This window comes from Desarmillaria tabescens, assembly GCF_030435595.1.
Source record: "Desarmillaria tabescens strain CCBAS 213 chromosome Unknown EV420scaffold_28, whole genome shotgun sequence".
NCBI lineage: Eukaryota > Fungi > Basidiomycota > Agaricomycetes > Agaricales > Physalacriaceae > Desarmillaria > Desarmillaria tabescens.
Window position 1 is genome coordinate 441,003 of NW_026848327.1, and position 25,339 is coordinate 466,341.

The following is a 25,339-nucleotide window of genomic DNA, read 5'->3' on the forward strand; positions in this document are numbered from 1 at the left end:
TTGTAGTCGAGGCCAGAGTATCGCGCTTTCATCAACGATACATTGCAACCAGTATAACGTACGCAAGGGGTTGATCAGAGATGCATAGCGTCCCTGGATAGGGCTACTCATCGGGACGAGCTTATATCCGACCGACGTGTTCCCCCGGTCGTGCTGTTACATCGATAGAAAAAGGCTGGAGTCATATCTGACAGATCTATCAGTTAAACTGGTGAGCAACCTGTGAAAATCAATCACCGGCTCATGGAAGATAACTTTTATCCCTTTTCCCCGTCTCTGACTCCAGGTGCATCATGGGCACACATGACCCATCCTGCAAGGGCCGAGAATAATTGACATGTGGTAATGGTTACGTCGCAGGAAAAGTCGAAGCTGAGAGGCTATTGCGCAGCAGATCAGACGACGTACAGGAAAGTTGCCTGCCTCGAAGCATCCCGGTCAAGGTCAGGGTTCCTTCAAGTTGAAGTAGGCAATTGAAGGCAGTTGGTAGGCTTGATGAATATGACTTGTGGTACAGAAACCAAGCTTCTAGGTCAACAAGTGCGACGCAGCTTAGCTTGCAATACAACCGTCAATTCAACCTAGTAGCATACTAAACACACCGAAGCATATCCAGAAATGCTCCTTCGAACACTCAGTGTTGTCCTCTAATCGGGTCAGAAACGAATTACTGTGGATTGATTCCGGAAAATACGTGGTCGACGATATCGAGGTAGAAGTTAATACGACGCGATCAAGATGGTGGTAAAGAAGTGGCGTGATTTTCCCACGGTCCTTTGCTTGCAAACTATTGCTGAATTTCTTATCCAAAAGTTGCTTTGTGTTCTTCGATTTATAGCCTGGTAACCAAGCCCTCTAACAAGGAGAACCTCGTTAGAGGGCTTGGTAAAACTCGCGCCGATCATGGCACAGACATTTACGGGCTTTGCCGGTGTCCGAATTGGGGAGGTGTTTCCGGATTTGGGTTTTGGTGGGGAATCGCGTCGCGTTTGTCTTCTTGCACTCATGTATTCCTGACTTCAATACCCTAATTATTCGCAATGGAAGCGCCGGTATACCCCTTGACGATGATAGAGTCCCTCAGAACCATCAGAAATGCTCTCTATGATGATCTTGAGGCTCAAATTCAACATATACCCACAGAGCTACTTCCCTCGTCTACTAAACGACCATGATCGCGCAACTACATTTCGATTCTGTCTATTGGCCTGGTACTCTACGCATGGGAACGAAGTTCACAGAGAACTACAGCTCCAAGCAGCGCTATCTGCAGTAGAACAAGATTCTCTTCTCATTGCAGGCACAGGTTCCGGCAAAACTCACGTCATAGCTCTTCTAATTCTTCTCAACGACGACGAAAAGCGAGTAGTCATTACGATATCACCTCTTAAACGTTTGCAAGTCACTCAGGTTCGCCTTTATTATTCAGAAGTCATGTTCATTCTTTGTACTTACAAATAGTTACACCTAGGTTTCCGACTTCAAGAGCAAATACGAGATCAATACGCTAGCGATAAACAATGAAACCCCACGAAATAAGGACTACTGGAGAGGAAGATGCATTTTAATTGCGTTCATGCCAGCTTGTAACTATCTTTCAGATACATGTTCATAACGGCAAGAAAGATGCGTCGCAAGACGGAACTGCCAAGCATCTCATTGTCACGGCTGAGCAACTCTTCAAGTCTCGTAAGGGGCATTGGACGCGACTTTCTCTTTTGCTATGAGACAAGGTATTTCGTGCGCGGATCCTCCGAATCAATGTCGATGAAGCACACTTCTTGTTCTTTGCCGGGACCTCTCAATATGGTGTACAAGCCTTTCGTCCATGCTGGGGATGCCTCGATGATTTGAAAGTTACCCTTCCGCAGTCTATTCTCTGGCATGGTTTCACGGCAACCTGTCCGCCTCATATTCAAACTGCCATTGAGGCTTCCTTTCTTCGTTCTAGCTACTCTTTAACCTGTGCGACAGTTAATCGGCCTAATACTACTTATGCTCGACACTGCGTCATCGATAACCTGGATAATATGGAGAACTACCGATGCTTCGTTCGCTCTCCCTTTCCTGAAAATGGCGTACTCGTTGACCAGCCCCGTGTATTGCTCTTCTTTGATAACAAAGACCAAACTGTATGCGTTGCCCGCTTCCTGAACAGTATTTGCCCACCCCAATTTCGTGGTAAAGGCTTCGCCATGCATTACCACAGCAGAATGTCCATTGACTATCTCAAGTATGCCCACGGAGAATTCACCCCGCTCGGATGGCGGCTGTAGAATCTTGTGCTCAACGGCTGGCGAGTCCGTTGTAGGTTCGTTTTTACTTGAGCTCCTACCAGTGTTACTTTTCCTGACCGTTTGTACAGGGTGTTGACTTCTCAGACGTTATGATATGCGGAAATATGGGTCTTGCATTGGACGAAGGTGAGGATGCACAGCGAGGAGGCAGGGTTGTTCGTCGGATCGGTTTTCATGGTCTATATGTGGTTTTCTACGAACCATGGGCACTTGACATCAAGCTTGAGGAATTCGAAAACGACGAACTACTGTTTGTTTCAATGGGATTGGGAAAAGGAATTCGTGTTGGGAGTGAATTTTTCTAATCTAAATACACCTTGGTACCTTTTCTGAGGCTCCATGATGAGATACGAAGCTGTCGACAGACAGACGAGAGGTATATACGCGACGCGACGTGTAAATGATCGTAGTTACACCAAAACCCAAATCCGGAAATACCTCCCCAATTCGGATACCGGCAACGCCCGTAAATGTCTGTGCCATGATCGGCGCGAGTTTTACAGGTCCCTCTAGCGAGGCTTAGCTCGTAAGAAGAGGGACCGGTTCAGGTCTATTCGATTTAATGAAGGACGGCGAGTTGGACGTCGTCGTCATTCGATGACCTTTCCGGATATTGCCGAAGGCTTATGTAACTGTAACTGCGGTGTCAGTAACGTTTAGGGGTGTCGAAGTATGAAAATAATAATTCAGATTTCTTAATCTTGAACCACCATGACGACAACTGAGGCCGATAGTTTCAATGTGTGGGTAATATCATGCAAAGAAATCGACATTGGCGGTTATGCTCGTGTATATCGTGTGCCCTCTGATGCATATATTGCTGACCTGGTAGCAGTGATTGCTACGGAGCGCGAGATTGATCGCTCGGGACTGGTTTTGTGGACAGTACGTATCATAACCCTACAGTTCTGGATTCTACAGCTGACGGTCTTGCAGGCTAAACAACCGGTGTCCCAAGTCGGCGCTGCCACTCATCTAGCAGAGCGCCTGAATAAGGCGCATGGTAACCTGAAGACCATCGCCACAAAAGTGGAAGATCCCGGGCAGAACGTCAAGAATTTTCTGCTATTTAATCGAGGCGGTCAAGATCGACTGAACTCGGGAGAATTGCATTTCATTCTGGAAATCCGGAGCATGAAACGCAAGCGGGAGAACGACGAAGATGATGTCGACAATTACTTGCTATCGAGTACGCTACACGTATCTTGTGTTATCTCTCACTCAAATCTATCGAGGGTACAAAAGGACGATCAAAGCTGCTCGAGACACTCCATCCAGTAATTCCCGTTACAATAATTATATCAAGAACCAGGCTAGTGATGCCGCCATCCTCGACGGCCGCTACGATCCTGCCAATTCTACTCCCACAGTGGCCCCGCCAATTCAACTTTATCACCCCGTCTTTGCAGATTTCCTTGGCGCTATGGGTGACACGAGTGACCTTCCGGAAGATCTTGTTGTGGAGACCGGCGAGCTGATGAGGAGCGCGTCTGGGATTGCAGTTATAGAGAGGAGTCGCTCTCTTCCGAGCCTTATGCATTTGTCCAAAATACTAGGGTTTCCTCTCTCGCAGGTCGTTAATATGAATAAGACGTCGGCTGACCATGCGATACTTCACAGACGAATGTCTCCTCCTTTTCAAACTGCCCTACTGGCGACTGTCAAAGAAAAGTCGGAGTTGGGGTCTGGAGGGGATGTGACGACAGAAGGAGGGTGTTCATACATAGATTTCTGGCTGTCCGAAGATGTGAGTATTCACTCCGGTCCTTGGTTTTCTTATACGATATTTCGTATAGCACCAGGAACTCAGGGAATGTGGCTGTTGTCCTTCCTTCATCATTTGCCTCGCAGGTCCTTGGCTGATCATAATGGGTGCCGTGCTCACTGCCCAGCCAATAGTTCAGCGCCTCACAGACTTCATATGGCTCGGAACCAGCCCTGCCATCAACGATGCGCAATGCATCCGTATTGCTGGCGTCCTACGAGCCCTCAAGGCAGGTATACGCATCCTCGATGACTATTACAGAGATCTCGTGCACTTGCCCCTCTCATCTGACGACTCCCACCCCCGTTTCTACCCTTTCCCAACCTCATTCCAAAATGGCAACCAGCCACGGGTATATTTCAAGTACTTGCAGCCACTTAAGCCCCTCGACCCCGCTTGCGTCGTCTTCCTCGCCGAGACCATCACGGACAAAAGCAAGGTTGTTGTCAAGTTCGTCCAGACTTATGGCGTCGAAGCCCATAGACTGCTTGCGCAACACCACTTGGCACCTCATCTTTTGTACTGTGAACACCTCGGTAAAGATAGTGCTGGTTATGGTGCCTTGAAAATGGTTGTGATGGGTTATGTCGAGGGGGAGGCTGCCACTGAGATGTTTGACGGTGCACTTGCGCCAAAAGTTGTCGGTGACCTCGAGCGTGCTCTTAACATCCTCCATGGGGAGGATCTTGTTTTTGGTGATCTTCGAGAATCCAATATTATGATTGTGCCAGGACCCAATGAAGCCGACACTGTGCGGCTGATCGACTTTGACTGGGCTGGGAAGGAGAAGGAAGTCAGGTATCCGATCCATCTCAATGTGTCCAAGGAGGTCAAGTGGGCCGAAGATGTTGGATCATATCGGAAGATTGATAAAAAGCATGATTTGAGCATGCTGGACATCCTGAAAAGACGACATGTGCCTTAATCATGGTTGTGGACCCTTTGTCTTCCTCGTTCATAAATATCTTGACCAGGTGATGGCTATAACGCTGCCCAGGGTATGATGATATCCGTCTCCGAGAGGTTGGGTCTGTAGAAGTAGAAAGTAGTTGTGGGAACAGCAATCACTTGGGTGGACCGTCAATGTCAAGTGTGAATGGACATGTCTCATGTCTGTTTTGCAAGGATAGTATCGATACACGCTTGAGCATAGAGGCAAATGATGTATCTGTAAGCATGCTGCTTACCACGTAGTTTTTACTCATTACCTCCGCAGACACAAATCTATGTCAACCTTAATACGACGCGATCAAGTTGATGGTAAGGAAGTGGCGCGATTTTCCCACGGTCCTTTGCCTGCAAACGATTACTCGGTTTCTTATCCCACAGTTGCTTCGTGTTCTTCGATTTACACCGACGTCGATGAAGCCTTGAAAGTGCCAGGGGTTATCGTAACAGAAGTTCTGGACATAACTTTAGATCGTCGTACGGCTTCTTCCACCTGAGGTCGTTCAATTACACATACTTACGTCTGCTCACGAATGAGTGTGCCAAGTACCAGTTTCTTTTCCTCAAAGTCCTTGGTATAAGGATGCACCCTCAGACGTCTTTGCTATTGGACTATCTTCTGGGGAAACTTGTGTGCACTGTGAGTCTAGACATCTTCTCATCTCTTGTCCGAGAGAAAGATTGCTATTCAGGATAGATGCTTCGTGACTGGCCCGAAGATAGATCACAGGTACTGCTATTTATTGCGAGGGCCTTGAGGTTTACACGTTCTGGGGAGTCCATACTTCCTATTCCTCCCGGATGGTATATAATGTGACTCGCTGTATGGCACCCTTACCCCGGCCCCACCAATGTACGAGTGTCGAGCCTGTCACTGGACCTTCAAAACCGAGCGGGGCCTTCATTCCCACTGCCGCGACAAAGAGAATCATTTCTACTGCAGTGAATGCTGTAGACTGTTCCTTCGAGAAGGCTTTCTTGCGCAGGTATGTGTTACCATGCCTCATACAAATTTCGTTCGCATTCTCACTTTTTTAAATTCAAGCACCTTTCTTCGATAACTCATAAGGGGACAGGAGAGGACATCGTTCAGTGCAGCCGGTGTCTGAAGGACTGTCGGACACAGAATGGGCTGCGTATGCATTGCCAGGCAAGGAAGGACCATCCTTATTGCGAAGAGTGTGATAGGATGTTCGTGAATGGTCATGCACTTCGTCAGGTATTGATATCTCTCGAATGAAGAGCACCGCCTGATGCCTATTCCAGCATTTAGCTTCTTCTATTCATTGCTCAGTCGAGCATTGCCTTCGCGAGAGCAATGTATGACCTGTATACATATATATTAGCACGGGCGACCATTTTAACGAGTTATCTGGATTCTATTCTGGGGCACTGGCCCTAGAGGGATATAATTTAGGTTGGCCCTGACTTTTGGAGTCTACACATTGCTGGATCTAGCATCAGTAACCTCGCGCAGTATCTGCTTTTTTTTGCTCTACGATTCTGCTCCCGCCAGTATGAGCCTCTTTCTGCGTAGCACCTGTCAGTCCGAGTCCGACTCTGCCGCGTCATCGTTTCACGGAATATGTGACATGATTTCAAGTTTGTAGATCTCACCCTCTTCCCGGCAGTTACACTGATGGTTGTCAGGCCGTTATGGGGGGTTGTCTACTACTGACCCTGACGGTATGCTATGATACTTATCTCGCATCAAAACCTGGAGAGTTTCAGCCACGGATTAAGTTATAAATTTTTACCTACCAGCTTCGCGGCTTGGTTGATTATCTGTCAAGGATGTTCGGGAGCGGTGTTGAACTAGTTGTAGTGACATTACTAGTACTCTTGCACGGAGTGAGAGGGCCACAAGAACGTATAACTCCTAATTGTACCCATGGTATACAACATACAAATACGACAAGCCCGCAAGAAACTCTTCATTAGTGCCAGGCAAGCCCCGCTTTGGATAAGAAAGAGAATAAACAAGCCCGAAACTTAGCACTCGCGCCACAACGTCTGGACTAAGTCCAAACATGATGGCGGTTTCATCCAGGACCGCACCGCACCCAGCACCAACAGTTTCAAGGTTCAGACAATATTGATACGTTGCATGCCAGTGTTCGGCGAGTAGGCTAAAGGGGTTTGGTGACAGGTTACTGCGCCGAGTGAAATGTCATCAATATCGTGCAACTACTCTAGTCTCGATCAATGTTGATCCCAAGCACACATTCAGAGAGTTATCTTATCATGATGTGTCTATGTACACACACAACATTCAATCCATATGCAAAAGAACTACTATACAAATTGCGGTAGACATGATATAGATATAAAAAAATGGTCCTAAATTATGGACGGGTCCTTTTAAAAAAAGATGTGGTGGTGGTGGGAGAGTAAGGATAGCGACCGATATAGTATACGTGGGATGGATAGGGGACACGATTAGCAGGTGATGGACATGCTAGATGAGATACACATCAGTGCTAGACTACTGATAGGAAGAATTAATGGACATACCAATGAGCACAACAGATACAAGGACAAATCGAGTAAAATGAAAATGAAAATTAAAAAAAGAGAAAATCTCCCGCCACTCTACAGAATACCAGAGTCCTTGAGGGCGTTCTGTAGTATCGTCTCCTTCACTGCGGCAAACACCAACCGTACGTTCGTAGTATCGGTCGCTTGCGTCAGACTGATGGTAGAACTGATCAGAGATCGTTACATGATGGTCGCGGATCGATCACGTACTGGGGGTACACGCTGAGTCTCGCTCGGTTCGCTTGCATGAACCGCCACAGAATGTACTTGGCCGCCTTGTTGACATCATTCCCGCCAGTATACTCGGGGAAATATCGATCAAGGGGCACCTTAACAGAGGTGAGAAGACAGCATAGAAAGACATCGAAGCCAAACGCACCCTCGACACCTTCATCTTGAAAACATCAATCTTATTCAAAAAGAGAATGATAGACGTCCGGAGAAACCAGCGCGAATTGATAACCGACTCGAAAAGGACTAGAGATTCGGCCATCCGGTTCTAGATAAGATTCTAAGAAGCTGGGTGGACGAGAATGTGATAGCCACGCTCACCTGATTCCGCTCTTCCAGCAGCACCTGATCGTACTCGCTCAGCGCCGTACAGAAAATTATGGATGTCACGCTCTCAAAGCAATGTATCCACTTTCTCCGCTCCGAACGTTGACCGCCGACATCGAACATGTGTATTCTAGATCGCATGTTAGTATTATAAATAGCATAGGGACCAAAGAGCATACTGGAGCTGGCCCATGTTGAACCGTGTTTCTGTGATGCCCGTAGTCTTCGCCCGTGCACGAAGGACATCAGTCTCGGTAGGCCTATACCCTGGCGCACCGATGCGAAGGACTTCGGTGAAGAAGCTGAATGATATCAACGATCAACCAGGGTAAAACGCTGATGAAAATATGAATGCAGCTTACTATGAGGCGCTGTCCATGAGGTAAAACTCGGTTGAATGTTCTTCCATCATGGTAGAAATGACGGGATCTTGCCATAGTTGATGAATGGCGTCTGCTATCTCGGACGAGAGGGTGAATGCAGTCGTTTCGTCCAGTCGGTAGTCAAGAATGGTCTCTGCGAGCACCTGGAAGGCCGTGAGTTAATGATCCGAACGGACGTCGGGAAAAGGCGGCTAAATGAAAGGAAGATTGAAGAATGGAGAGCGGGGAGGGGATTATTAAATGAGAACATGGCGATAAAACGGGTGAGAGCATGTGGCGTGGATAAAGTCAGATATGATAATGAAAGCAGGGCGTTATACCCGTGAACTGTACGTATTCAAAGACATAAAGGAGGGGAAATGGAAGGCATTTTCGAACGAAGAAACAAGGACGCACTCGATTTGAATAATTATGACAATCGATCCCGATTTTCCTCATAGCCTGAACGATGCCCTGCGCCGACTCTAGCACATTTTTATACACCGTTCCACGATACGAATCCAATTCCTGAGGGGTAAAACCGCCTTGATGGATAATCTTCATCTGCTTTACAATCGTCGACTTGCCCGACTCTCCAGATCCTAAGATATACAACCCATCAAAACCAAAGGACGCGACTTGAAAGAAGAAAAAAAGGATAAACGAACCCAATAACAATATCTTACACTCCTTTTTAAATTTCTTACTGTCATCCTCCAGCTGCTTGTCTATCAGATCCGAGCGTGCCTTCTCTTCCTTGTCTGACTGAGACGCGCAGTTACCCATCCTCGCGCTGCGGCTCGCTCACCGGGTGTGTGTGTGGAAAGCGACAAGTGGCGAATAGAAATGAAAGACGGTGTCGCAGGAGAAGGGGGAGAGAACAAATGTTGGAGAAGAAGGGAATCGAAGAATGACAACGGGGAGTGATGGTCAAGAGTACAACAGCGGTGCCTGGGAGTATATATACGGATCTACCCGGTTCCGGTGATAAGATTAGATTGCTTTTTTCGAATTCACAAAGTAACTTTCGAGTTGGTATCTAGGGAAGAGATATACAAGGACACTTGCTACCAGGCAACGTTGCTTGAAACTCTCGAATGGGATAAATACTGTATCTCCTATAAGTTTGGGTCTGCACAGGTTATTCACCCTGTCTGCCTTACATACAAGGTATAATACAACGTTACTCCATCGTTAACCTTAAAACTGGCGGTCATAGTACGGTAGGGGATCGTCGGAAGCGGATTCTGAACCGAGAATTTGAATACCCAGTACCCTCGCGGAAAGCCTGCCGTAACTTGCGTATGACTCCGCCAAAAAGTAAAGTTCTGTCATCCAATGCTCCGAAGCCCATCGCATACTTACCTGGAACGAATCCACAAGGATAATGAGCATCTGGGCTTCTCACACTGAATAACTCTCAGTCAACTGATCTTCATCCGTGGCATCCAATCCTTGGGGCTGGACCTCCAGGCGCCGAACGAAGTGTCCCGCGGCTACACAAATGTAGGAAAATTCAACTGAATACAGCCACTGCTCTGCTATTCGTGAGAAGACATTAGCCGCTGGACGGAAAAAAACTTGTGCAAACTATCCGCGAGTGCCGGAGGAAACGTCGAGAAAACACCATATAGCTCGCATCCTAACTCGAACAAGATAGATTGCAGCAACTCATGACTTGCACGTTCTCCGAGCCTACTGGAAATTAAGCAGCCTTGGGTTCCGCTTTCGAACGGAGCTGCGACCGGTGCCTCCAATCCCTCAACCACTTCAGCGGCCGCCCATCCCTCTTCTCCAACGCCAAATCAATCTCCCTCAAATGCCACATCACCCACTTGTCCCTCAAATCCGTCCCCTCAACACGCACCCCCCTCGAACCCTCCTTGATACCCAACGACTTGTGGATCCTCGTCAACAACGCCGTCTCCAGATCGCGTTTCCCGGCTTTCACCGACGCCGCCGCGAGAATGGACAGCGAGACGATATCGTTCTCGAGCGGGCCGAGTTGATAGATCGGGAAGAACGCCGCGGTGAGCATGAGGTCCTCTAGTGGGGCGGAGGTGCGATGGAGAGTGTACAGGAGCTGCTGCGCAGCGGGGCGAGTGAGCTTTGCTTGGTACAGTGGGAAGTTTCCGAAGACCTTGAGAGCGAGCTGGGGACACTTGAAGTCGTCGCATCGGCCTAAAAGAATCATCGTAGGTAGAAGCTTAAATGTGTGCGATAATAGACTCACGAACGAACACGTCCGCCGTCGAATTCTTCATCCCTCTCCCATTATATCTCGCCCAAGCCGGGATGAGATCAACAATACTCGAAAGTTGCTCCGCTGTAGTGGCCAGATCCATGAGACGGTTGAAGCTCGCGACTTTCACATATGGAGGATGCGTGAAATCTGGACGATTCTTTTCTTGCAACCTCGGTGAGACAAATTCGTACAGGCTGGTATACTCCGCCGCGCGGCGGGAAGCATCCATCCCTTTCCGTGGCGTAGGGGCAGCCTTTTTCGGTTTTTGCGGGGCAGCGCTTTGGGTTTTGGTTTCTTGCACTGACGATGTCGCGTCACCAAACAAGTCACCGTCATCGGTGCTCTCGCCAAAGGGTTCGTCGGTTGGTGCTGCCTTGGCCTTGGCCAGCGCTGGGTCGGTAAGTCATTATGAGTGATGGGAAACACACAGCAGGATTACCTGAGGGTGAACGGTGAATGTACCGCCTGCATAGCAGAGATTGGCGGGCGAAGAGCCGCGCACTGAGCAGGCTAGTCATGGGAGAAAAAAAGGAAAAGGAATGAGTAACAGGTGCTGACTCAAAGGGATCAAAGAATCTTATCAGCAGATTTACAGATCTTATCTTTTCTCACAAGCCCCTGTCTTTAGCAGTTAGATTGTCGTGAGGAGTACATCTTCGGCTGTAGTATAAACTGATTGGCACACTCGCATCTAGCACTTGATTTTGTATCATGCTTCCTGATCTACACAAGTATACGAGGCGTCTTTGGGCCGATACATGGACATGACCATGGTAACCACCAACGAAGATCGTCCTTAGTTCGGGTCATATTGACGAGCAATGAGCATGTGTGTTCGGAGAGGTCTTAGCACCGACTGCCCCACGAAGACTTTGCGCCTTTGGGTAGCTTTTAAGCTTGCCGACCGTCGAGCGATGTACTGGGATGAAGCATGGTAACCAATTCAGTAGGAATCCTGCTTCGTCTGTCGTAATGTTCAAGATCCCGCGGTCAGAGGTACCCGCAGGCAACATAGCATTCCATACATATGGACGGAGGGTGCATGCGCAGCAGCAGCAGTTAATTGAATAGATGGCCCGGTTAGTCAGGTCAAGGTCGTGAACCTGGCATTATTCCGGCGTTTGGTAGGCGTCGAGTCCCTGCGAGACGCGTGGTTGTCGCGTGTGCGTGCGGCTTCCGTATCCAAGAATCGATTTGCAGAAGATCCCGGAAACCACATCATTAGCCGACGAGCTCAGTTTCGAGCTCACCTCGCCACAGCCTCCCGTTCGGTGTGCCTGCGCATGTTGATAAACTCAATGTAGAGACCCGTGTCTGCGCTATTCAGTGACTATATGTATCCTGGTACTGCGGGAGAGTGAGAGTGGTTAGCCGTCGCGGTTATTTGTTGTCGCTGCGGACTTTCGGCCCTGAAGCAGATTGGCGTAGCGGAACCGTAGGGATGTCATTTTAATGGAATCGGGGTCAGAAGGACGGATGAAAAAGCAAGCTGCTGATAACAAATTGCGGTACGAGAGGCAACTGTAGTGACGGAATGAAATTAATACGGGGGGGCGGACAATAAGAGATCGGGCGAGCCGATGAATGAATAAAAATGTGGCGGCTAGGTTTTTGATGGCTATCATTTTGACAATAAGAGACAAAGCAAAGGAGAGACTCCGTATTTCCCGGCTGGAAGAATAGATGAAATGGCGAGAACAAGAGGAAGAGTCTCGGCCCCAGATTGGAGTACAGACGGAGGCCGTTTGCAAAGTGGCAACGTCCACGCCGGTTTCGGGGTGATACTCGCTCGTGGTTCCTTTTGCCATGGAGATGGGTTGGTTGGAGGAAGAGGGACTGGAGGTAGAGCGAGAAAATAATGAGTCAGAGTGGGCGGTATTTGGCAAGAGATGCCGGAAGGAGGAAGCTATGCAGGGACGCGTTGTTGTGGTGTGTTACAAGTCAAAGGTACCGGCGGGGATAGCCGAGTTTGGGTGTTTATATGTCACCGCAGCGATGAATGGACTGGAAGAGAAAATGACCCACTTCTTGGTGGGGTCGTCATACCAGCCACTGGATGTTATCGGCGAAGGCGCATATGGCGTTGTCTGCTCAGCCATCCATCTCCCAACTCAGCGCAAAGTCGCTATCAAGCGTATCACCCCCTTTGACCACTCCATGTTCTGCCTCCGTACTCTCCGCGAAATCAAGCTCCTCCGCCATTTTCACCACGAGAACATCATCAGCATCCTCGATATCCTTCGCCCACCGTCTCTCCAGGACTTTACCGAGGTTTATCTCGTCCAGGAGCTCATGGAGACTGATCTTCACCGTGTCATCCGGACCCAGGAGCTCAGTGACGACCATTGCCAGTATTTTATATACCAAGTTCGTACCCTTGGGCTTTGTGTCTTTGATCCATCCTCACCTCTATCTAGACTCTCCGAGCACTCAAGGCTCTTCACTCGGCAGACGTGCTCCATCGCGATCTCAAGCCATCCAATCTCCTTCTCAACGCCAACTGCGATCTCAAGGTTTGTCATCTCCAAATCCTCCCCCTTTTCCACTCTCACCATCCCCCAAGCTCTGCGACTTTGGCCTTGCCCGCTCGGCCCGGCCCCCGCCCAACGTCGACGACAGCAGCACCTTCATGACCGAATATGTCGCCACTCGATGGTACAGGGCCCCAGAGGTCATGCTCACCTTCAAAGAATACACCCGCGCCATTGATATGTGGTCCGTCGGCTGTGTTCTCGCAGAGATGCTCAGCGGAAAACCCCTCTTCCCTGGCCGCGACTATCACCACCAGCTCTCTATCATTCTTGACATACTCGGCACCCCGTCAATAGACGACTTTTATGCCATATCATCCAGCAGATCCAGAGAGTACATCCGTGCACTGCCCTTTCGGAAGAAGAAGAGCTTTTCCTCATTATTCCCCAAGGCTAATCCACTCGTCAGTCTTTGTCTTTATTCCCCTTTAACTGCTTATTAAATATCATCCAGGCCATTGACCTCATGGAAAAATGTCTAACATTCAGTCCCAAACGTCGCATCGAAGTCGGCGAAGCACTGAGGCATCCATATCTTCAGGTACACCTCCCACCTTCACCTTCCTTTCCCATCTCACGTCCCTTCTAGCCTTACCACGACCCCCAAGACGAACCGACGGCAGAACCCCTCGATCCTTCCTTCTTCCACTTTGACAACGGTGCCCCCATGCGAAAAGAAGAACTCAAAGGTCCGTGCCTTGTAACATGTTCTCGGCTCCATCTGACCAACTTGAAACAGTACTAATATATGAAGAAATAACGCGCCCCTCAGGCCCTGACGCTCCTTTCCCTCTCGGCACTTCGTATTCATGATAGATACCATAATTTGCAGGACTTTTTATGCGTCCGCGCTCTTATATATATTGGGGCTTGTACTGATGTATTGAACATATGATACCAATTATTACGCTTATTCTATTGCCGCCCAGGGGCGAAATATGCATTATTTTACTTGCTCGAGAGAACTTTTGCGATGCTCTGACATGTCATCAGATGGCGGATATCCCTCGCCAACACAATGAAAAGAACCGGTCATTCCGGTCACGATGAGACTGTCAAACTCCCGCTGTGGACAATGAGTCGATGTGATCCTATATGATGATCATCCATCATACCGGGAAGCTACACGTAAAACAAATCCAGATCATAATCAAGACGTTACAACTCCTCCGTAAACTTGCTCTCGACCTTGCCGTCCTCGTCCTGAGCATGCGGAGCCTGTCCTTCAGGTGCCTTCTCCATCTGCCGCTTACTTGGCCTTCTCGAAACATCAGCCCCTTCATCCTTCTCGACCGGATAGCCATTATGATCTTTCTTGTCAATCTGATGAAAGTTTTAGCAAGTTGCGACACTAGAAGAATCAAAACCCACAGGATAACCATCTTTCTCCGGGTGTGAATAGCTTGGAGGATTGATATCTTCCCCGACGTCCTCGTATTCTTCTTCTTCTTCGTCCTCTTCTTCTTCAACGCTGCTACCCTCTTCTTCTTCCTCCTCTTCACTGACGTACCCCGCAGCCCGAACGGCAGCAGCAACGGGTCCACTCCTCTCCATCTGCTCACTAGCCACCAGATACCTTGCACACAGCATCCTTATATCATTCCACCACTCCATCATATCCTCTCGGCTGCGAGAACGAAAACTCCACGCATGTTGGCCGGTGCCTTTCAAGAAACCTCCGCTCTTCGTCGTCCCCAAACCATCTTTACGTCCCTCAATATGGAACTTGTGACTCTTGCTCAAATTCGAACTCGGAGGGCCAAGCGTGCACGCAGGAAGAAATAGCGAGAACATGGGTGTCTGAGCTTCATGAGGATCACTTGACGCGTATTCATGCAAGAATCCAGCCGGGGTAAGGACAAAGTAGCTTTCGCGATACGTCCTAGTAAACCGCTTCTTGCGTTCAAGTAAACCCGTGTGCACTGCGATGACGCTCGGGTCTTCTTTACTGGGATACATGATAGTCTCTTGGTTACGCAAAGGCGTGTCGGGATCGAGGAGATGATCGGAACGTGCACTGAACGTAATCCATTCCCTGTCGGGAGCGAGGGATGCCATCTGTGTTCCTAAATTTTGCCATGTATCTTGCACAGATGATGACATGCGCGACTGCCATTCGTCGAACGTCTGCCAAGCGCTCTGAATGGCACGCACTATGCCTTCTTCAAAAGTTGCTGAATTTTGTTGCATAATGATAATGGATTTCTGAAGGAGGTTCTCTTCATGTACTTGCTTCTGGAGTTGGCGGATGACAGCAGTGTTGGATACGAACCTGAAAGCTGTGTTGAGCATCAACATGAATTGAACATGCAGCCAACGCACGGATCAGTTTTGGCCGTAACGTTCATAGGCGTGTTCTTGTATGCAGAGATATTGGTGGCGAGCTCGGCAATGTAGCGCGTCGAAAGTTCCCTCTCTTTTGCAACGCTAGTTGCCAATCTTCCTGTATCGTTTTGGACATTCTGCAGGTTGTCAATGAACAATTCAACAGTGATGCATGTATGACACACCTTTATGTGGGCCTTAATCTCCGTTCTAAGCTTCTGCAAATGCTGAACAATGGAACTATCGATGGTCCTTCCAAGATTCGCATGTTGGTCTGCGATGACACGCGTCTTGTCGCGAATGCCGTAGTAGATATCCTGACAGGAATCAGCCTCTAAAGCGTAGCCCAGCAGTACAACAAGCATACCTGAAGTCCACCCTCGCCCAAGAACTGGTTACCAGCTCGAAATGGAACCTGAATGACAGCGCCCAACTTTGTCAACTCTTTCGCAGTGTTGTTCTCGATGTCTGCGACACCCTGCGAGCCATCAGTCACAGCACGCAGTCACAGCGAGAAAACCGAACCTCAAAATAAGCAATGAGCTGCTTGACGATGGCCTTCCACGCCACGAATCGCTCAATGAGCACGTCGGACGGCTTCAAATCATGAGGTGCAACGTTTTTCTTGATGAGTGACTGGTTGCGAGATATAGTTGAGCCGTTTCTACTAGCCCGAGAGACGGACGTCGCGCGCGAAATCGAGGCCGATTCGTTCATGTCGAACTGGTGGTGGCGGTAATGAGCAAACGTTGACTACGCAGGGTATATATCACTGTCAGGGTGGAGACTCAGACAGCGGTACGGAAATGACATCACCGTTTTACGTCATCGTAGTCGCGTAATGTGGATTTGTCTTCAACTGGTATCGCCACCGACGCGTCGTGGGCCAAATGCTGCGTTCCATTGCAAGATTGTAAGTGTACCAAGTCGTCCAAATAGAATTCCGCTGAAAAAACCACGTCAAAACCCACTAATTCGGGGTGAAATACTACTCAACTATATATGAAAACTAAAATATATCTACAGCGTACTAGAGGTGAGTCGGTGTGATAGAGCTGTTGTGAAAGAACGCTGAGAATAAAGAACAGGCATAAACTAAGACGTGTTTTCTGCTTGCTTATGCAGGCGTAATGGTTGCGACCTCCTTCTTCTCCTCTACACTGCTAGATCCGCTGTCATGATGGTGTTGATGCACATGATGATGGGGTTCTCGGCCACCAGTCGTCACGCCGAGTGCATCATTGTCCTCGCCAGCAAGCTCCTGCTCCAGTCCAACATAGTCGTACGCGAACTCGCCCATGTCGTAGTCGTCCATACCGACTGCCTGGGCTTCTTCTGACACATCCTCATTTAGGCGCAGGCGGCATCCGGGGATAAAGTGCATAATCCAAAGAATGATTGTTGTCATTGTGAACGAATACGCCACGCCAGAGACACTGTCGGCGAGCTGGTACCCAAGTTGGATGTAATGGTGATCGATCCAGCCTCCATTGATAACAGTGATGCCATCAAACCCAGCGACCGAGGCCTGAGCAAATAGCCCTGTCAAAATGTTTCCGACGATGCCGCCGATACCATGAGAGGCGAAGATATCGAGAGTGTCATCGTATCCGAAAACGAATTTGAGCTGAGTAGCAAAGTTACAACATGTACCAGCCATAACTCCGAAAAGCACCGAGGCAGCTGGAAAAAGTTATTAGCAACGAAGTATATGCAAAGAAATTGAATACGTACGTGCTCCTACGAAACCACTTGCGGGGGTGATTGCCACTAGTCCTGAAATGGCACCGGAACAGAAACCGACTGCGGACCATTTCTTTTCCAGGCGGTAATCCCACAACATCCATGTCAAACCTCCGACGCTAGCGGCGAGGTTGGTCACTATGCATGCCTGGGCTGCCCTCAGGTTGGCGCTTAGGGCACTGCCGCCATTGAAACCAAACCATCCAAACCAAAGCAGCACGGTGCCTTGAGGTCAAGTATTAGCTTTGGCGAGGACTCGATGACAAGAAGAGTCTAACCTAGAATGATATAACTGGTGTTATGGGGCTTATATGATAGCCGCTCAGTTCCCCAGCCTTTTCGCTTGCCAAGATAAATACTGATAGCCAACGCAGCAGTCCCTGAAGAGATATGGACTGGAGTTCCACCAGCGAAATCGAGACCACCCATGATGAAGGACCATCCATTCGCCGACCAGGTCCAGCAAGCTATGGGATCATAGACTATGGTCGACCACACGAAGACGAATATGGGTACAGGACCCAAACGTCCCCGTTCTGCGAGGGCGCCAACCGCAAGCATGGGGGTGATTGCAGCGAACATAAGCTGGTACACGCAAAAAACGAGTGCAGGTATGCGCACACTACCCATTGAAGGAGCGTCAAGGACACCTTTGAGACCAAAGTATTCTGTCGAGGGGTCAGATAACACTAATGAAGAATTTGGGATGCGCACTGAGGTCGCCAATGTATTTGCTACCAGTCTCGCTGAAGGCGAGGGAGTAGCCCCAGAAGAACCACTGCACGAATCGTTTAACGTACGATCAAATGGAAGGTTTTGCATACGCACTTGAAAAGAGACGACGGCCAAGACCATAACGCTCATATAAATTTGACCAAGTGCATTTTTCCTCCTCAACAGTCCCGAATACAGGTACCCCACACCGGGGATCATAATCCACACAAGCGCAGTGGAAGCAAGAGTCCATGCAATGTCACCATTGTTGTATACGTTCACGACGCCGTCTGCGTCGGTCGTGGTAAGAGTACCAGCTGAGAATAGATCAGAAAATTCGAGGAACTGGAGAAAAATAAGGGCTTACATGCGTCGTAAGTGACGTTGACCATCGTGGTTGAGATGAAGGGGTGTAGGAAGAAATTTACTTAACGACATCCCCGAAGGCTTGATAAATTCCCGTAAAGATATTGAATTGCTGACATAAGCGCTTCTTTATCGTCCAATAAAGATACACGGTTGATCGGAATGATCGCTTGGCGTGTGCTTCCGTTCCTGTTCCTAGCCACGAAAATCCTAAAACGATAAGAGGAAGTGAGAGGAATCTGAAGAAACATCGCCGTGGGCAACCGTTGTTTATTATACGCTCATATTTATTGGCTCACCATCAAATAATCAATTGAGACCATGCAGTTCGAGTGTTGATTTCATTTGAAACTCGCATCAATTATTAACTGGAGGCGTGTGGACACCGCTGTGGACTTGTAGAGACCATTAACTGGACTTTGGCGCCGAGATAGAATTGTTTGTGGTACATATCGGATCAGCAGGCCAGTGCAGTCCATGTCAACTGCATACAGGTCGACGGGTTCGCTCCATCAAGCTAGAGTAATGAAGGCCAAGGATATTGTTCCACATTTTCGAGGCGGCCCCTGTGGTCAAAGATAAGAGAAATGGTGGGGATTGGAAAATACATTTGACCATTGAGATGAGTGGGATGACGGCGTAAATTAGATCTGGGATCGTTCCGATATTGTATACGGGAAGCCGCCGCGAGGCCTTGCGCAAAAAACAATCGACAGTGATTGATCTCGTATTCAGGAGGGAGAAAGTTCCTGTTTGAGGGGTGTGGGTTGACTGCATGGGTATTCTAGGTGAAGACCATGTGCTACGCGAAGATGGCAGGTGTAAGGCATTAACGTTTAGGTACGGTTAGCTGATAAGAAGCTTGATCGAAAATGGTTCGAGTACCCAGCCGCAAGGAACTAAACATCGCTAGCCGCCACCTGCAGGCCTAGACATTTATTAATAGAGGATAAAAAGGGAAATTTAGTTCGCCGGTGTCGAAGGACGGGTTGGGAGGTAAGTAGCCGATGTAATCCGATGCCCATTCTACGTCCGAACGTATCCGAGCCTGTCAAAGTATACTTGGTACTCAAGCATGGTACATTTGGATTAGGAGAGTATTTTCCGTAATCACGACGTGATGAGAAGCATGACCCGGTGGGAGATAAATTCCAGTTCAACGGAAGGCTGATGTGACGTCTGATGAATATTGAATGCTTACCATTGTGAAGCTTCGTGCTTCCACATGGAAAATGACCACACTTCCTTACAAGAATGCTCCGGCGACGACGCATCACACTATCTTTCATGATTCAGATGGGAAAAATAAGTCAGAATCATCTTCCAGAAGCATGAAATGATGGGAAAGTGGGGTATATTCCCTGGAAACCACAGGGCTGCAAGACCCGCTTAGAGCCACATCCGTGAATTGACTGATGGATTGAAAAACCTACCTAGAAAACGCTCTTCAGTGGTCTCTAATCGACATTCCCAGAATACGACCTTGGAGCAACCGGCCCGCAAACCTCAGCAGTGTCCAAACATAGACATGCTAGATAGGTTTCCACTAGCGTTTCTGTGTAAGAGGGCTCATTAAAATTCAGTCCTGTTGCTCTTGCTTATCATTGTCATGCTCTGTCACGGTGTAAGTCTGACATCTACTTGATCGCAGTCAAGCTTACCAAAACTTACCTACCCGGGACTACCGCTCGTGTCCACTAGTCCCGTACACCGTCTCTCAGCATAACTTGGCAACAAGATAATGTCTTCTTATTTAGTGCCACCGCATTTCGGAGTAGCGCCAAACTTGGGTGTGTCTTGAGGGCTTAGGCTGAGAGGGGGTCCTTAGGCTTTGCGGGACATTCAGTGGGGCCGATTTCGGTAAGCCGCCCACCGCCACTCCGTTCGGGCACGGGTTAGCGACTATATATCGGCCGACAAAATGGGAGTGGGTAGTGGACCCCTTCATCGTTAGCCATTTCCCTCCAGAAATGATCCTCCTCCGTTCTTCTTCTCTGGTGAATGTTCTGGGTTCCTGGGCTGCCTGTAGATCATACAAGAGGAAAAACCCTAGGAATCCCCATCCGAGACTCTGAAGTCTAACGTCGGTATCCAATAGGGTCTAGATGGCGGTGGAACCGCGTGGAACCAGCGGAAGTCCCAGCTCAGGGCTTCCTCCCGAACCGCCCCTCCTCCTCGGTGTTTATAAGCGAAAAATGTCGATCACATCCATTGCTGCACTGCATCGACGGCTTGGCCCGACGCTTCGATCGATATCCGTGTTGGCTTACACATTGAAAAGACATCCTTTGCGCTCTAGGCGCATCCATTGGCAGCTTTATCTTCGTACTACGAATCTTTCCATTCGAGTCGAGTCTATGAGCGTCGTGATATGTCTTTGATGGAGTCTAGATGAAGAACGGTAGATTCCCATTGCGCCATCGTTCTGAATTTGATCCCCTCGCCGGAATGAAGAAGCAATGATGGCCAGGGCAGAGAAATAACGACGGAGCCATGTGGAAAGAGGGAATGGACGCAGCGTTGCTTGGACGTGAGAGTGGCATCAATATTTCAGAGTGAAATGAAGTGGGGTGATTGTATCCAGGGTGATTGAGGATCTGTTATCAGGACGGTTACATCCAGCTCCTCTATTCCAGACCTCCAATTCACGGCAGAGTCCCTCGAAGGAACAGAGAATATGTATCAAGAGACGTCGACGACATTGTCGACATATGCGCAGTCCCCTCCAGGGCGCCTCGGTGTTTGCGAGTTAGGAGATCGACATGCTAACAATTCAGTCTTTGGACATGAATGATTAAGCATCAAAAAGATAAATGAATGCTGACCGCCTACTTCAAATGAAGTGCTTCTAGTAGAGACGTGGGTGCCGAAGGGATACAGGAGTTGTTTCAGTGAAGGCATGCACCTCATGCTACGTCCAGCATCTTAGCGTCCAGTCTTCCCGACAACAGGTTTGTATCGTTTTCTGTCTACGATAGAATAAATCAATCCAGTCTTCTGAGTCTTATGGGATACTTACTCGCGCAGTTCGTAGATTGTGAAATCACGGCTGTTGCCGTAATTTCTTCTGTAGATAGACGCGTGAGAATTTCTTGATACACCACTTTAGGCAATACACAACCTAGTCTCAACTTTTCTGGTTTCTACTAACTTTTCTTGATACTTGGTCTTCCTTTTCAACTTTACTTTTCCTAGGGCATTTTCGTTACTCTACCTGGCTCTACCTGGCTATGTCAAGACTATGTAACATGTCGCTCAAGAACGTTATAACACCGTAATAACTAACCGTGCTGGATTGTGGACTATCGGCTGCTATCTTCCTCGGAGCACAAACCCACCCAGAGACACAAGGACCCAGGATATCATTGTAACAGCGACAAAGGTAAACTGAAGGACCGGATGACGAATTTTGGAAGTGCAGGAAAGCGACACAACAAGAACTTCCTCTGATCGATGGCCCTCCTTGAAGAATATCTTCAGTGTGGTGTACGATGTCGGGTTATGTCCCTTCTGATTCAGGCACTAAATCATACCTTCTAGATTGGCAGACTATGATTCTATGAACTTGAGACTACACTCTGGTGTCTATTGCTGGTAACGTAATAATTTCCTCATAACTTTTAAACTGACTGTGTATATTCCTTTGCGTTCTATCGTTCACCCTGTGTATGCTTGCAGCATATAATTCTCATGATCTTTGATTTCTTATCGTCCCCGCCGTCATCGAGAAACCAAGATTTGTTTCGCTGTCGACCTTTGTTTGATTTATCTTCGACGAGATCGCATCGTCACCAGGGCCAAACGAATGGCTCGACGATACGCACCACGCCCACAAGATGATAACCTGGCGCCGTCTCCGAAGTACCGATGTGTTTCATGCTGCGTCATCGCTCTCAGGGTCCGCCGTCAGTGCTATAATACTCCAGATAGACTGGCATACGTAGGACTCGGTTATGCCGTACAGGCTCTGTCATGGTATGGGCCTAACATCTATTTGACGACAGTTGAGATTACCAAAATTTACCTACCCAGGACTACCGCTTGTGTCCAGCTGCGTTTCTCAGTATAACCTGGCAACAAAATAGTGACTTCTTATTCTGTACTACTGCTTTCGGAGTAGCTCTTACTAGTATCGATTCATTCATTTAAAGGCCTACCGCTGAGTCGTTGCTCGGAGGCCTCATGTATTCCACATTTCTGAGTACCTGCTCTCTGGTTCACCTCATTCTGCTCTTGTATATGACCGCAGCGACTCCCCACCTTCACCTCAATGGCCACCACCATCAAATCATTCTCGACGACGTTGTGGACTCACGCCAAAAAGCACACAGGCGTCGGGCTTGTATGTGCAGTAGCCTATTTTGATCCGTGTGTATCTTTTCCCTAAAATTTCCCAGCTCTGACAATCCTTCCAGAGGCAATTGGGGTGTCGATCTCCAAGCAGGGTCGTCGTACGGATACCGACTGCTTTTTGTCGTCCTCCTAGCTGGACTATTCGCTGTATTCTTCCAGGTGCGTTGGCTATTTACTGGCTGCGTATATGCATGTTGATTTCATTGGTTAGGTGTCAGCTCATCGACTGGGATGCGTAACTGGCCTTGACTTGGCGTCGCACTGTCGGGTGCTGCTTTACCCTCGCCCTGTGACCCGGTACCTATTCCTGTATCCCCTCTACATTCTCTCCGAGGCGGCTATCGTAGCGACAGACCTGGCAGAGCTGCTCGGGTCAGCGATTGCCTTATGTCTGCTCTTTCCCGCTCTCGAAATATGGCACGGCGTGCTGATCACTGCATTCGACGTCCTTTTAATCCTCGCTTTCGGTGATCCCCTTCGCGGACGACCCGTGCGCGTCTTCGAATTCATTATCGCTGCACTGGTAATCGCCGTCCTGATTTGCATGTGTATCATCATTGCTCGCGTGGACGTCCACTGGCCCAATGCTTTTCTTGGATACCTGCCTTCAAAATACGTATTCAAAAATGGTGCTCTGTATACGTCGGTAGGTATCCTCGGAGCGACTGTCATGCCGCATGGTCTCTTTCTTGGCTCGGCGCTAGCAACGCAGGACCGTGTCGCAGCCATATCTGTAGAGGAAGAGGAAGAGGAACCGGAGAAGCTCCGGCAACGGATTCGATCCGTCTTCCGCCTGACGCCCATTTCCCCACCGCAGACATTAACTAACAACTCGCTCTCTTTCATCAAGTTACACCTGTATCACGGCATTGCCGATCTCGTCCTCTCGCTCTTCTGTTTTGCGATCGTAATTAATTCCCTCATCCTCATTCTCGCAGGTGCTACCCTTCCCGCCACTGCACAAACCGCCTCCCTTTTTGACGCGTATGATCTTATCCGCACAGCCGTCTCTCCCTCTGCTGCCACCCTCTTTGCCCTAGCACTCCTCTTCTCCGGACAGTCTTCATCCCTTATCGCCACCGTCGCAGGCCAAGCCGTGTCAGAAGGTTTCCTGAACATTCGCTTGTCACCCGTGTTCAGACGGCTTATCACCCGCCTGCTATCTCTCGTACCAGCGCTTACGGTCGCAATAGCAATAGGCAGAAGTGGAATTGACACCCTCCTCGTCGCATCCCAGGTTGTTTTGTCTATCGTCTTGCCCTTCATCGTCTTTCCACTGTTATGGTTGACGAGTAACAAACGTGTGATGTCGGCGAAAAATGATGATGGAGGCTCCGTGAATTTCAGCAATAGTATACCTATTACGTTGCTGGGGGCGGCGATTTTGCTCCTCGTTGTAGCGGCGAACGTTTACGTTCTTGTTAGCTTGGGCTTGGGGGTTGCGTAGTTCCGTCATACCCCAGACGTTAATACAAAGGCTTTTTGCCTTTGCGTCCGTCATCCAATGGGTAACACGCTTGCGAATCATGACCTTGGCTTTGCAGCGCTCGAGTACGGTGTATCATAGGGACTGCACAGAGTTTCAGCCTCGATATCATTAACGGGATATCTGACAAGATTGCCCTGGGCAGGACCCACCGTCACTTTCTCCTCCAACTATCTAATGTATGTTCTACATACAGAAACGGGACTCCAGTTCTTCTTTCCGGATCACTTGTAATTTGTAACCTCCTTTTTGATCACTGTTCTTAGCTGATTTTTGTGGCTGTTTCTTCCGTGTTGCTCATAAAAATACTACTTTTCTTCCTAATTAATCATCGCACAAAGTGGATCTGTTAATCGTGTATTATTTTTTTGCTTCATGCGATCCGTAACTTTGGAAGCCTTATGCGTTTGGTGCACTCAAGTATCAGGTAAACAAGTCAATCATCACTCTTCTTTTTTCACGGAATTGATCGAAGCCGGATTAACACATATGCATCAGTAACAGTGTAAAGTCGAATTATACAAACGTAGATCAAGGAGTAGTGGACCCCTCGCGTCAGGAAACTCGCCGAACAGAAAAGACAAATGGCATAAGATATCCATAGCCTGTTCGGTGGTTATCGATTATGGTCGAAAATGTCTATTGTTTGCATGCAGGAAGAGAGATCCTTTGCAATCCATGTAAACGTATCAATGAGCGGTTTGATCTTTATACTACGAATCCTTCAATCCGAGTCTGGTCTACAAACATTATGACATCAGACACGAGCCTTGTAAGAGACTAGATTAAGAATGGCAAATTCCCATCGCGGCATCAGCGCGTGTCTCCGGGCTTTATCAAAATCAGGACCTGCTAAAGACGCATGGGCGATACCTAGCGCGGTGGAGAAACACAGAACATAATAAGTGTCCTGGGAACAGGAAGGCTTTGCCTCTGATAGATACGTCACTCTTGACTATCCCTCTCGCGAAATTGTGCAAATATTCGCTGCCGTGACACCGGTGCTTTCTCGTCGCCTCATCCCACTTCCCGTACGACGTCTGCAGGACATGGAGCTGAAGAGAATACTCTTGGTCTTCATGTGATTAGCCGTTCATCCCGTGAACCG

The 25,339-nt window shown here is 48.6% G+C and overlaps 8 protein-coding genes across 8 annotated transcripts; 4 read left to right on the forward strand and 4 right to left on the reverse strand.

The window, feature by feature from the left end:
• Positions 1–2,030: 2,030 nt before the first annotated feature.
• On the forward strand, positions 2,031–2,602 carry EV420DRAFT_1696791 (uncharacterized protein; the record flags this gene model as incomplete). Its single annotated transcript, XM_060479439.1, has 2 exons — positions 2,031–2,307; positions 2,366–2,602. Exons 1-2 carry the CDS (start codon positions 2,236–2,238, stop codon positions 2,600–2,602), a joined length of 309 nt encoding a protein of 102 aa, XP_060328486.1. The 5' UTR covers positions 2,031–2,235.
• An 860-nt stretch (positions 2,603–3,462) lies between these two features.
• On the forward strand, positions 3,463–4,987 carry EV420DRAFT_1273330 (uncharacterized protein; the record flags this gene model as incomplete). Its single annotated transcript, XM_060467757.1, has 2 exons — positions 3,463–4,044; positions 4,094–4,987. The coding sequence occupies 2 exons, from the start codon at positions 3,463–3,465 to the stop codon at positions 4,985–4,987; spliced, it is 1,476 nt and encodes a 491-aa protein (XP_060328487.1).
• Positions 4,988–7,222: 2,235 nt separating this feature from the next.
• Positions 7,223–9,466, reverse strand: EV420DRAFT_1556778 (guanine nucleotide binding protein, alpha subunit). The gene is made up of 9 exons (XM_060473677.1): positions 9,137–9,466; positions 8,886–9,070; positions 8,469–8,632; positions 8,286–8,408; positions 8,101–8,236; positions 7,928–8,047; positions 7,759–7,877; positions 7,525–7,702; positions 7,223–7,468 (listed from the first exon to the last, which is right to left on the reverse strand). Exons 1-8 carry the CDS (start codon positions 9,252–9,254, stop codon positions 7,603–7,605), a joined length of 1,065 nt encoding a protein of 354 aa, XP_060328488.1. The 5' UTR covers positions 9,255–9,466; the 3' UTR covers positions 7,223–7,468; positions 7,525–7,602.
• A 707-nt stretch (positions 9,467–10,173) lies between these two features.
• EV420DRAFT_1481810 (uncharacterized protein) lies at positions 10,174–11,231 on the reverse strand (the record flags this gene model as incomplete). The annotated part of the gene is made up of 3 exons (XM_060469814.1): positions 10,174–10,649; positions 10,702–11,103; positions 11,153–11,231. 3 exons carry the CDS (start codon positions 11,229–11,231, stop codon positions 10,174–10,176), a joined length of 957 nt encoding a protein of 318 aa, XP_060328489.1.
• Positions 11,232–12,708: 1,477 nt separating this feature from the next.
• EV420DRAFT_1273306 (kinase-like domain-containing protein) lies at positions 12,709–14,057 on the forward strand (the record flags this gene model as incomplete). Its single annotated transcript, XM_060467756.1, has 6 exons — positions 12,709–13,080; positions 13,131–13,226; positions 13,277–13,648; positions 13,699–13,785; positions 13,834–13,933; positions 13,984–14,057. 6 exons carry the CDS (start codon positions 12,709–12,711, stop codon positions 14,055–14,057), a joined length of 1,101 nt encoding a protein of 366 aa, XP_060328490.1.
• A 125-nt stretch (positions 14,058–14,182) lies between these two features.
• On the reverse strand, positions 14,183–16,380 carry EV420DRAFT_1556793 (uncharacterized protein). The gene is made up of 5 exons (XM_060473678.1): positions 16,095–16,380; positions 15,937–16,047; positions 15,755–15,886; positions 15,567–15,706; positions 14,183–15,516 (listed from the first exon to the last, which is right to left on the reverse strand). Exons 1-5 carry the CDS (start codon positions 16,284–16,286, stop codon positions 14,580–14,582), a joined length of 1,512 nt encoding a protein of 503 aa, XP_060328491.1. The 5' UTR covers positions 16,287–16,380; the 3' UTR covers positions 14,183–14,579.
• Positions 16,381–16,686: 306 nt separating this feature from the next.
• Positions 16,687–18,418, reverse strand: EV420DRAFT_1273390 (ammonium transporter; the record flags this gene model as incomplete). The annotated part of the gene is made up of 6 exons (XM_060467760.1): positions 16,687–17,252; positions 17,304–17,537; positions 17,591–17,980; positions 18,027–18,090; positions 18,141–18,343; positions 18,394–18,418. 6 exons carry the CDS (start codon positions 18,416–18,418, stop codon positions 16,687–16,689), a joined length of 1,482 nt encoding a protein of 493 aa, XP_060328492.1.
• Positions 18,419–22,662: 4,244 nt separating this feature from the next.
• On the forward strand, positions 22,663–24,192 carry EV420DRAFT_1481813 (putative transporter of the NRAMP family; the record flags this gene model as incomplete). Its single annotated transcript, XM_060469815.1, has 3 exons — positions 22,663–22,760; positions 22,808–22,904; positions 22,957–24,192. The coding sequence occupies 3 exons, from the start codon at positions 22,663–22,665 to the stop codon at positions 24,190–24,192; spliced, it is 1,431 nt and encodes a 476-aa protein (XP_060328493.1).
• Between the last annotated feature and the right edge of the window lie 1,147 nt (positions 24,193–25,339).

Bases quoted from the DNA above. Each gene is read 5' to 3' on its own strand.
- EV420DRAFT_1556778 (XM_060473677.1), bottom strand. From the start codon at position 9,254: ATGGGTAACTGCGCGTCTCAGTCAGACAAGGAAGAGAAGGCACGCTCG. The intron at 8,237-8,285 runs GTATGCTCTTTG...CATGCGATCTAG, and splicing joins TTCAACATGGGCCAGCTCCA to AATACACATGTTCGATGTCG. The intron at 7,878-7,927 runs GTGCGTTTGGCT...ACCTCTGTTAAG, and splicing joins TCAAGATGAAGGTGTCGAGG to GTGCCCCTTGATCGATATTT.
- EV420DRAFT_1556793 (XM_060473678.1), bottom strand. From the start codon at position 16,286: ATGAACGAATCGGCCTCGATTTCGCGCGCGACGTCCGTCTCTCGGGCT. The intron at 15,887-15,936 runs GTATGCTTGTTG...GATTCCTGTCAG, and splicing joins TGGGCGAGGGTGGACTTCAG to GATATCTACTACGGCATTCG. The intron at 15,517-15,566 runs GTGCGTTGGCTG...CACAGCTTTCAG, and splicing joins GTTACGGCCAAAACTGATCC to GTTCGTATCCAACACTGCTG.